Raw genomic sequence first — 11988 nt, forward strand, 5'->3', positions numbered from 1 at the left:
AGATTTATATTTTTTTGAAAGTCAGAGTTTTTTTTTTTTTTTTGAAAGTCAGAGAGAAGAGGCAGAGAGAGAGGTCTTCCATTCACTGGTTCACTCCCCAATTGGCCATAACGACCAGCGCTGTGCGAATCTGAAGCCAGGAGCTTCCTCCAGGTCTCCCACACAGGTGCAGGTTCCCAAGGACTTGGGTCATCTTCTACTGCTTTCCCAGGCCATAGCAAAGAGCTGGATAGAGGCTGGCACCATGGCTCACTTGGCTGATCCTCCACCTGTGGTGCTGGCACCTCAGGTTCTAGTCCGGGTTGGAGCACCAGGTACTAGTCCCAGTTGCTCCTCTTCCAGTCCAGCTCTCTGCTGTGGCCTGGGAGGGTAATGGAGGATGACCCAAGTGCTTGGGTCCCTGCACCCACATGGGAGACCGGGAGGAAGCACCTGGCTCCTGGCTTCAGATTGGCACAGCACCAGTTGTGGCAGCCAATAGGGGAGTGAACCAACAGAAGGAAGACCTTTCTGTCTCTCTCTAACTGTCTATAACTGTCTCTGTCTCTCTCTCTCTCACTGTCTAACTCAGCCTGTCCAAAAAAGAAGAAGAAGAAGAAGAAGAAGAAGAAGAAGAAGAAGAAGAGCTGGATAGAAAGTGGTGGAGCAGCCGGCTCTCCAACCGGTGCCCATATGGGATGCCAGCACTTCAGGACAGGGTGTTAAACCACTGCGCCACAGTGCTGGCCACTTTTTCTGGGTTTTTGAGATGCAGCATTAGACCATTTATTTAAGATCTTTCAAATTTAAATGTAAGCACTTGTCATTATAAAATTTCCTCTTAATACTGCTTTTGCTGTGTTCTATGCTTTGATATGTTGTGTTTTCATATTCATTTGGTTTAAGAAATTTTCTGACCTCTTTTTAATTTTTTAAAATGATACATTGGTCATCATGTTGTTTAATTTTCATGTACCTGTGAACTTTCCAGTGCCCTTTTTTATTATTATTGATGTCTAGTTTGATTGATTTCAGTCTGAGAAGGTAGGTACATGGTATGATTTCAATCTTTTGAAGTTTTTGAGACTTGATTTCTTCATTAGTAATCAGTGTCAGCATTGTCTACATGTGCCACAGGTTTTCGTTCTTCAGCCTTTTGTGGATGTTACAGTATGACTTTGAAGTGGCGTGAGCTTCCATAGGTTCTTAGTCCCTAGAGTTGTCAGTCATACTGGGGTTTGTGATGTCTGTATCCACATTTCTGGTCATGCTACCCTTTTCTACCAGGCAAACATGAATATTTCTGGTGCTTGTGGCAGCAAAATTTATGGCCTTTTTACTATACTATGTGGATAAGACATTCCCCAGGTCCTGATATGTTAGCCTGAATAATACCCAGAAATTTAGCATCATGAGTTCAAGTCCCAAGTCTGGGAAATGTTAAGGAGACATTCCCTGAGTCCTACAGGGTGAATACAGTTTATGCTGAGGGTTGTGTATCAGCAGGTCTGGGGCTGGAGCACTGGAATGCTTATAGGCTCCATTCCCTAGGGTCTAGGTGTATTTACATGACTCTCTGAAATACAGTACACAGAGTGCCAGCCCTGGAGATACAGGATACAGCGGGGTCCTTATCCAGGTCTCTCAGGTTGACTGCCAATTATTCCAGGGATTGAATTCCAGCCTGAAGCATACAAAGATAGGACTGTATAACTCCCACAGATGAGTGTTATTCCAGGGCTTATAACACCAGCAGCAGCAATCCTAGAGCTTCAGATAGTGGAGAGAACTTTCCTTTGTGCCTACAAGGCATGCAAAAATGATGCACTGTCCTGCCTTCCAGCACCATGTGCCAAGAGTTTCAGAAGAGGCCTCTTTAGTTCTGGTACTCTGGAATTCTGTATGAGATGCTACTGGTTACTAGCCATATGAGGCTGTGAGAATTTCTCTATATCATACAGAGCAAGCAAGTAGAGCTCCAGAGCTCCTGCAGTTGCAGAATTCACAAGGGCTGTCTCTACCATGGAAAATGCCCATGCTGTTTCTGGTGAATTCTGGTAGCAAAGGGGCTGCTTGCTTCATCCAAGGCAGGTGGAGTACAGTAGCTTCTTAAAAGTAGCTTGGGTCTGGCACTTTAGGGACAGATGAAGGTAATGTTGGTTTTGTCTTTGAAGCAAGGAAGTTGCTCAAAACCCAATCATCCCCCACAAATCTGCTTTCACTTGTAGGAAGCCTCCAAAAGGAGACACTGTATTGAATATTTTCCCATTTTGTATTAAAATGAGTATCTTGGCTGGGAAAGAAGGTTTTAAAACATAGTCTTATGTTTATATAAGGTAAATAAATTTTTTACTAACCACTTTTTATGCAAACTTAAAGTTATCATTAAATTCTAGAATTAATTCCAAAGACTGAAATGACTACCTCCACTGAGATAGCTACACCCTTATAGCTAATGTGTGCTCTTCCCCTCCTCCCTTTTGTTCAACAAACAGACCCACCAATCATCATTTCACTAGCTGAAAGGCACTAAATAATTTTCTTCATAGTACCACAGTGACCTAATATCTCCAAGTCAAACAGATAATTGGTTTCTTGATTTTGACAGCAAGAAATGAATCAGTAAGTTATCAGAGGATGACTTCATAATTGCAGAAGGGTTTTAACTTGCTAGCCTTTTTGGGAAATGAAATTATATTTTCCAATAGACATATCTACCACAGTACCTGACAGAGATGATCAATACATCATCATAAATAAAACCAGCAAACATACCATAGTGATTATTTGCACTTTTAATGCATTTGTTAATCTTTATTGAATAGATTTATTGTCATACAATGAAGATAACTGGGTAAAAGCTCTGTCAATCATATGGAAAAACATAAAGGTCACTTTTTATAAGTAAAACTTTCAAGTTTGCACTTAAAAAGCAAAACTAAACAAAAAGCACACTGGCAAGGTGGTTTTCACAGAATGACACACTATATTCAAAACTGAGAAAAGGAAACAATATTGATGCCCCATTCTTAAAAATTAGTCAGATTTTTCCCAAAAATTGAGGTAGACACTCCTAGGGCTGAGTTCTGCTGAACTTTAAAATATATATTAAAATAAAAATACCAAAAGTGGACAGCTCCACATAAAATGAGAACACATTTCCCTAACAAAATTCAGAAAGAGTCCTGATTTCCCCACCACTGAAATCCTGTCATTGGGCTAATGATGCTTCACTGCCCTACTCTGTTATTAGTGGTCAACAAATGTAGATTCTGAATCTACTTTTTTTCTATCCAACTAAAGAACTACATTGGTGATGAGGCAGAAAATGAACAAATTAAATGCAAATACTTTAATTTTCAGAAATTTTGATTTTTTCATTACTTTACCTCTCCCCAAATTGAAAGAGATATTTTTGAAATGTTTCTAATAAATTAGTATAGAAAAATTATTTTTGGTACATTAACAGAGCAGTTATCCATTTTCTCAAAGTATAGGAATTTCAATTATTTTATTATTTGGTTTGTGGTCATTTGTATTATCACATTGCCATAAAAATGATAACTTCAAATTTAAGCCTACAACTAGAGATAAATAGCTATATTTCTATGAATTGTCCATGAGGCAAATGTTATCCAAACATCTCTTGTAGATTTCCATTATTCATTATTCCTGAAAAATCACTTCAGAGACAAAACAATTTTTTGTTTCAAATTTGTGACAACATCTTAATACTTCTGATAACTATAATCAATAGCAGGTAGTAAGACTTGTTTTCCAATGTGTTATATTAATGTATTTAAGTAATTAATAATGTATTTTAAGATAATTCTATTAATGTGTAAGTTTAGTGAAGAAATCTTAATAACACCAGAGATTGCTTAAAAGTGAAAAAATATTATAATTTTAATGAAACTGGCTGATATTGAAGGTTCCCTTCCAAAAATGAAATTCTATAAATCAATAAACTTAAAATTTGCTTTTATTACTAGGCATTTATCTTCATAAAAATATAACATTTAATTTATATGTAATAGTATAGTTCATTTGTATATTATAAGTACTACAGGATTTTTCTTCGCTTATTCTTAAAAAAAAAAAAAAAAAAAACTACAAGATAACACTTTGGCTCTCCTGAACTGAAAATAATGAAAATGTTGTTCAGTATGAACTGCTTAAAAAAAGTACATAGGCTGGCGCCATGACTCACTTGGCTGATCCTCTGCCTGCGGCGCCAGTACCCTGGGTTCTAATCCCGGTTGGGGCCCCAAGTTCTATTCCCAGTTGCTCCTCTTCCAGTCTAGCTCTCTGCTGCTGCCCAGGAAGGCAGGAGGGTGGCCCAAGTGCTTGGGCCCTGCACCCACATGGGAGACCAGGAGGAAGCACCTGGCTCCTGGCTTTGGATCAGCACAGCACACCAGCCATAGCAGCCATTTGGGGGATGAACCAATGGAAGGAAGACCTTTCTCTCTGTCTCTCACTGTCTAACTCTGCCTGTCAAAAACAAATATAAACATATGACCTTGGGAACATTTTTTGAAGCACAAAATCCCTGACATGACACCAGAAGTACATAAGGACATTTAACACACATGGGTCCTTTCTAGCATGTCACATGACAACTTGTAAGATTTTCTTGGTAATACTCAGGCAATATGCATGTTCGTGATTCAGAAAATCTGATGAGGTTGCAAGCAATGAAAATAATAGGTGATCCTAGTAAGAAGAAAAACTTGAAGTCCTTTCCTTTTTTCCTTGAAAGCCCTAAGAAAGGGTGCCTTCTTCCACATGAGGGACACAAGCACTAAATCTCAAAACTAGGTGGGAGGAGACCTGGAAATTTAGGGACCTCCTGCTAGCCTGCATGCTCTCTATTAAACATGGTTTATCCCCTCTGAAACTCATGGGCACGGTTAATCCAGTGATGAGAAATTCAGCAGTGAGAACAGGTGAGGCCTGTAGGAAGTGATCAGGATCCATTCATGTGTTCATGGATTAATGCCTTATCCTTAGGGGACCGCAACATAGACCACTTTGGATTGGCCCCCTCTGCACCCCTTCTGTCTGTCCACTGGTCTCTGTGCCACCCCAGGACTCTACCAACAAGAAGATCATCACCTGATGCTGCCCCTAGACCCTGCACCAAAACCATGAGGTCAATAATACCGCTTCCTTCTCACACACCAAGCCTGTGCTGCTGCACGATTAGCAACAAGAAAACTGACCCAGACCCCTACGCTGAGAGGACTGCTTGAGATCTGCTGCCTCAAGGAAATCAGGTCATACTGGAAGTTCAAGTTCTCCCTCACCACACAGAGACTGGAAAGCTGATGCCCCAGGGTTCAAAGAAGCTGCAGGCGGGGACTGCACACCACCCTGTGGTCCTGACAGCCAGCCCACTGCATACCAGAGTCCTAGCATCCTCCTGAGGGCTCCTGTGGTGTCGGAAACACAAACAGTAGCACTGGCTGAGCCGCCTGGAGCCCCTCTCAGGAGATATACCTTGTTCGATGACCGTACTTTGTGTAGTTCTTCTTGTCAGTGTATACACTTTAGAAATTGATTACAGCAGAAAACACATATGAACATGTATTTTTTAAAAAAAACTTGTTCTTTAGGAAAATTTTAGACCTATAGAGCTAAAGAAAAAAAAAGGTACAAATGTGAATTTTTGAATAAACATCTAGCTTTCATGAATGCATGGTGTTCTAAACCACACTAAATATATCACTGAGAACCAGAAGTAAATTGGACTGTCTTATTTTGTGATTTGAAATCTAACATCCTTTACTTTTCCTGCACAGAAGGTAAATTATGTTGTGATATGAAACTCAGTCTAAGTTTAGATACACAGGGGCAAGTTGCTTGCTCTAATGAAAACTTAGATCACTTACCCCAGATATTCCACTACCTTTAAAATAATATATCTATCATGGTGCATCATGAAGAAAATATACTTATGCCTAAAAATTTAAGTACAACTATTATAAACTGTTCAACAAAACTTAAAATTGTATGTTTTCAATATTGTGAAATGGAACATTTTTCTTTGCTTCCCAATAAAAGCATGTCGCAGTTTAATGTCTTGAGAATAAGAAGTGAGAGTTTATAAAGTGAAATACATTTTAAGGAGAGAATTTATAATGTTTATTTTTGAACCATTTATAAAATGTTCATTTTGAAATGCATTTTTTATTTGCATGTTAAAATTGTAACATTATCTATATATAAGTATTTTCATTCATCCTTACTGGTTATTGCAAACTACCACCTACCAGAATTAATTGCTTCCAACCATTTACAATTTGTTTCTTGACTTCAATTAACAATAATCGCACCTCAGATAAACCTCATTGGCTACGATACTGCCACTGTGCAAAGCTGTCTCTTCACTTCAAAGAAAAATAATTGATATATCTCTTGAGAAAACAAGTAAAAATAATTTGGCATCGTTTTACAAAATTGAAGTCCACAGAACTCTAAAACCACTGCAGAAATATTCTATAAACATGTACTCATACATATTGTTCTTACAATAGATTCATACCCATGTCATATGAGAGGAATTCCTTGCTCAAATTCAAAATTTTCACATTCTTCTCAGTATTTAATATGGTGACTGTAGTCGGCACAAGAAATTCTCTTTTTTAATATGTATTTATTTGAAAGTCAGAGTTACAGAGAGGCAGAGGCAGAAGCGGTCAGAGAGAGGTCTTCTATATGCTGGTCCACTCCCCAAATGGCTGCAACAGTGGGAGCTGCACTGATCTGAAGCCAGTAGCCAGGAGCTTCTTCCAGGTCTCCCATGTGTGTGCACGGGCCCAAGGACATGGGCCATTTTCTACTGCTTTCCCAGGCCATAGCACAGAGATGGATTGGAAGGGGAACAGCCAGGTCTCAAGCCACCACCCATGTGGGATGCCAGCACTGCAGGCAACAGCTTTACCTGCTGTGCCACAATGCTGGCCCCACACAAGTGATTCTCTACAATTAAAAGAAGAAATTTGGGTATGATCACCTTTCTAGCCTTCTTGTTTTTTTGGGGGCAGAGTGTTTGAATTTAGACTGACAACGATTCAGCCCACTCCACAAAGAAAAATGCCTAAATATTAGAGCATTGCTCCTGACCTCTCCTCAGTTGTTCCTCTATATGGGATTTCTTAATGACTTACATGATTGGAGATATGGGAAGGAGTAAATGAGCTACCATACTTCCTTGTGTTGTACTTAGAATGTTTTTAGGATGCCTACAAATGAACATGAGTTCTTGTCTGCCTTCATTTGTACTGTAAATTTAGAACATAATATGTGCACTGCAAGTGACTAGGTAAGGATGCAAGGTACTGGGGCAACAGAAGGGAGTCTTTTTTGCTAAGCACCAAGACTAACAACTCTGTGGGCTATAAAGCTCACATTTCCTTTTATGTCTAGCTTTAAATCATTCAGAATGCAGAGAAAGTAGGAATGTAAGTTATGAACATTCTTCACTGCCACAAATTTTATGATACTCATGAGTTTATATTCAGGAATGACTTAAAATTTAAACAAAAATACCATAGTGAATTTTAAGGGATTCATCAATATCTATATTTGTAATTAAAATTCACATCTATAATTATATCTACTTTCACATGATTTGACAGAAATTATTATCTGGGATGGGTATTTAACAATGCCTTTTATAATTATAATATTATATTAAAAATAATCCTTGAAACACTTGGGAAGTTGATGCTATAAACATGTTTACCCAAAAATTAAATATCTTGGAAAAAATTTAAAGTTGTGAAAGATTTCCACAATGGAAATTATAAAACATTAAAGAAAAAAAAAACAGAAGAACACAAAAGAAAATGGAAAAATATTCCATGTTTGTGGATTGGAAGAATTAATATCATAAAAATGTTCAAACTAGCCAAAGCAATTTAGATTCAATGAAATCACAGTAAAAATACCAAGGACATTATTCTCAGATTTGTATGGAAACACTAGAGACCCCAAATAGCTAAAGCAACTTTAAACAAGGAAAGTAAAGTCAGAATCATAACAATACTAGATTTCAAGACATACTACAGGGCCAGGGCAGTTATAAACAAAACAGCCTATAAGTGACACAAAAATAGACATGTTCACCAAAGAAACAAAATAGAAACCACAGAAGTTAATCCATGCATCCACAATCAACCAATGAACTAAAAATCAATCTCTGAAAAAAGGACTATCTCTTTAACAAATAGTGCTGGAGAAATTGGACCTCTACATTCAGAAGTATGAAATAAGACCTGTATTAACACCCTATACAAAATCAACTCACAATTGATCAAGGATCTACATCTATGACCTGATACTATCAAATTACTAGAGGAAACCATTGGGGAAACTCTGCAAGACATTGGCACAGGCAAAGATGTCTTGGAAAAGACCCCAGAAGCACAGGCAATGAAAGAAGAAAGAGCCAAAAGCAAAGAAGCTTCTGTGTTGCAAAGAAAACACTCAGCAGCAAAGTGAACGTACAGAACTGAAGAATATAGTTGTACTCTATATAATTGATAAAAGGTTAATATACAATATCTATAAAGACCTGAAGGGACTCAACTACAATAAAACTTATTGTGGCATAGCATGTTAAGCTTCTGACTGCAGTGCCAGCATCCCATATAGGCACTGGTTTGAATCCCAACTGCTCCACTTCTGATCCAGCTCCCTGACTGTGTGTCTGAGAAGGCAGCAAAGGATGGCCCAGGTGTTTGGACCACTACACCTAGAGGGAGTTCCTGGCTCCTGGCTTTGGACAGGCTCATCTCTGACTGCTGTGTTCATTCAGGCAGTGAACCAGCAGATGAGGACTTCTCTCTGTCTATCTCTCTCTCTAACTCTGCCTTTCAAATAATGACATACATACACACATACATCTTTTTAAAAAAGAGATAGGGGGAGACAGAGAGAAAGAGAGAGCACTTTCATTTTCCAGGTCACTCCCCAAATGTCTGCAATGGCCAGGGCTAGGTTATACTCAATCCAGGAACCAAGAGATTTATCCAGGTCTCCCCCATGGATCACAAGGTCCCAGGTACTTTGTTATCTGCCACTGCTTTCCCAGGTACATTTCTAGGGAGCTGGATTGGAAGTGGAGCAGCCAGGACTTGAACCAGCATCACAGGTTTCAGCTTATCCCAGCATTACAGATTGTGGCTTATCCCACTATGCTACATGCCAGCTCGTGTCCTGTCAAAGTTCTAAACTTCTATCAAAAACCACCATGACTGTGCACAGACTCCCCCACTGTGTGGTTGTGGGCCTCTTCTGGTCAGCATTTCAGATAATTTTCTGCAAGAGCATCGATCATTATCTTTAAATAATTTTAAGTTACCAATGTGCTCTAAGGCCATGAACTTCAGACTAGCTCTCTATAAGGAGAGTTGTATAATATCAATTACAGGAACAGGCATTTGAGCACAAAATGTTCAGAGCAACTTGGTGGTTCCCCACTGTTTCTATTGGATCTCAGACTGAATCACTCAAATGTGGTGTTCAAAATTTTAAGGTTAGCATTTTGAAAGTGCAGTATTGAGGCCAGCACTGTGGCACAGTGGGTTAAAGCCATGGCCTGCAGTATTGGCATCTCATATGGGTGATAGTTCAAGACCTGGCTGCCCCACTTCCAATACAGCACCCTGCTAATGCACTGAGAAAGGCAATGGAGGATGGCCCAAATGTTTTGGCCACTGCACCGATGTGGGGGACCCAGAAGAAGCTCCTGGCTCTTTGTTTCAGCTTTACTCAGCCCCCAGTTATTGCAGCCATTTGGGAACTGAACCAGCAGATGGAAGATTTTTCTCTCTGTCTCTCATTCTCTCTAACTCTGCCTTTCAAATAAATATATAAATAAATAAATATTAAAAAGTGCAATATCTTAACTGTTGATGATTGTAGATGGAGACAGGGAGAAACATACAAAATTAGTATATGAACTATTGTAAGAAATTTCTTTATATCAAAATGAACAGTTGGAATTCAAATGTTAAAAATATGCCATTTGCAATACCCCTAAAAATAAGTATTAATCTGGGGCCAGCATTGTGGTGTGGCCAGTAAAGCTGTCACCTGTGGTGCTGGCAGCTCATACAGGTTCCAGTTTGAGTCCTGGCTGCTGTACTTTTTTTTTTTTTTTTTGACAGGCAGAGTGGACAGTGAGAGAGAGAGAGAGACAGAAAGGTCTTCTTTTTGCCATTGGTTCACCCTCCAATGGCCGCCACCGCTGGCGCGCTGCGGCCTGCACACCACGCTGATCCGAAGGCAGGAGCCAGGTGCTTCTCCTGGTCTCCCATGGGGTGCAGGGCCCAAGCACTTGGGCCATCCTCCACTGCACTCCTGGGCCACAGCAGAGAGCTGGCCTGGAAGAAGGGCAACCGGGACAGAATCCGGCACCCCGACCAGGACTAGAACCCGGTGTGCTGGAGCCGCTAGGTGGAGGATTAGCCTATTGAGCTGTGGCACCAGCTGGCTGCTCTACTTCTGATATAGCTCTCTAGTATGGCCTGGGAAAGCAGCAGAAGATGGCCCAAGTCCTTGGGCCACTGCACCTGCATGGGAAGACCTGGAAGAAGCTCCTGGCTCCTGGCTTCAGAACAGCACAGCTCCATCCAATGCAGGCAATTGAGGAGTGAATCAGCAGATGGAAGACTTCTCTCTGCCTCTCCTTCTCTCTCTATGAGGCTCTGAATTTGAAATAAATAAATGAATCTTTTATAAAAAGCATTAATCTACCAAAATGCATATAGATAGTTATGAAACTGGGCAGAAAGAAACAAAATCAAATATAAATAAATGGAGTTATTCTAAATGATCCTTAAATTCAATTTTAATATAGAAATTCTTTTCTTCATATGTCTGTTGGCCATTTCAATTTCCTCTCTTGAAAAATGTGTTTAGGTCGGTGCTGTGGCATACCAGATAAAGCCACCGCCTGCAGTGCCAGCTTCCTATATAGGTGCTGATTTGAGTCCCAGCTGCTCCACTTCATATCCAGCTCCTGCCATGGCCTGGGAAAGCATAGAAGACCTGGAAAGAAGCTCCTGGCTCCTCATTTTGGATTGGCACAGCTCCAGCTGTTGCAGCCAATTGGGGACTAAACCAGAGGATGGAAGATCCCTCTCTTTCTCTGCCTTTCCTTCTCTCTGTGTGTAACTCTGACTTTCAAATAAATAAATGTGTGTTCAGAGGCTGGTATTGTGGCGTAACGAGTAAAGCTGTTGCCTGCAGTGCCAGCATCCCATATGGATGCTGGTTTAAGTCCTGGCTTCTCCACTTCCAATCCAGCTCTCTGCTATGGCCTGGGAAAGCAGTAGAAGGTGGCACAAGTCCTTGGGCCCCTGCACCCATGTGGGAGACTTGGAAGAAGCTCCTGGCTCCTGGCTTCAGATCAGCTCAGCTCTGGCCATTGTGGTCATTTGGGGGAATGAACCAGTGGATGGAAGGCTTCTCTCTCCGCCTCTGCTTCTCTGTAACTCTTCTTTCAAATAAATAAATAATAAATCTTTTTTAAAAAATGTTTGTTCAGCTCCTTTGGCTATTTCTTTCTTCTTCTTCTTCCTCTTCTTTTTTTTTTTTTTTTTTTTTTTTTTTTTTTTTTTTTTTTTACAGGCAGAGTGGACAGTGAGAGAGACAGAGAAAGGTCTTCCTTTGCCATTGGTTGACCCTCCAATGGCCGCCGCAACCAGCGCACCACGCTGATCCGAAGCCAGGAGCCAGGTGCTTCTCCTGGTCTCCCATGGGGGTGCAGGGCCCAAGCACTTGGGCCATCCTCCACTGCACTCCCGGGCCATAGCAGAGAGCTGGTCTGGAAGAGGAGCAACCGGGACAGAATCTGGCACCCTGCCTGGGACTAGAACCTGGTGTGCTGGCGCCGCAAGGTGGAGGATTAGCCTATTGAGCCACAGTGCTGGCCTTTGAGTGGAGTTTTTTGTAAGGTGTAAAGTAGGGATTTTATTTCATACTTCTGCAGAGTTC

The 11988-nt window shown here is 40.5% G+C and overlaps 1 protein-coding gene and 1 pseudogene across 3 annotated transcripts in view; one reads left to right on the forward strand and one right to left on the reverse strand.

The window, feature by feature from the left end:
• The window catches only part of LOC138843436 (transcriptional coactivator YAP1-like), an 80249-nt gene extending 69053 nt beyond the window's left edge, over nt 1–11196 (forward strand). For 2 of the 3 annotated variants that reach the window (XM_070047290.1, XM_070047291.1), the window contains exon 3: nt 4993–11196. In XM_070047290.1, the coding sequence (XP_069903391.1) occupies nt 4993–5234 (242 nt within the window). In that variant the 3' untranslated portion in view covers nt 5235–11196. Of the gene's footprint in view, nt 1–571; nt 830–4992 lie in introns of those variants that run through there. The other variant, XM_070047292.1, reaches the window with a different exon arrangement.
• LOC138843619 (U4 spliceosomal RNA) lies at nt 6239–6362 on the reverse strand (annotated as a pseudogene).
• Nucleotides 11197–11988: the final 792 nt, after the last annotated feature.

Source organism: Oryctolagus cuniculus, chromosome 8 (genome assembly GCF_964237555.1).
Source record: "Oryctolagus cuniculus chromosome 8, mOryCun1.1, whole genome shotgun sequence".
Lineage (NCBI taxonomy): Eukaryota > Metazoa > Chordata > Mammalia > Lagomorpha > Leporidae > Oryctolagus > Oryctolagus cuniculus.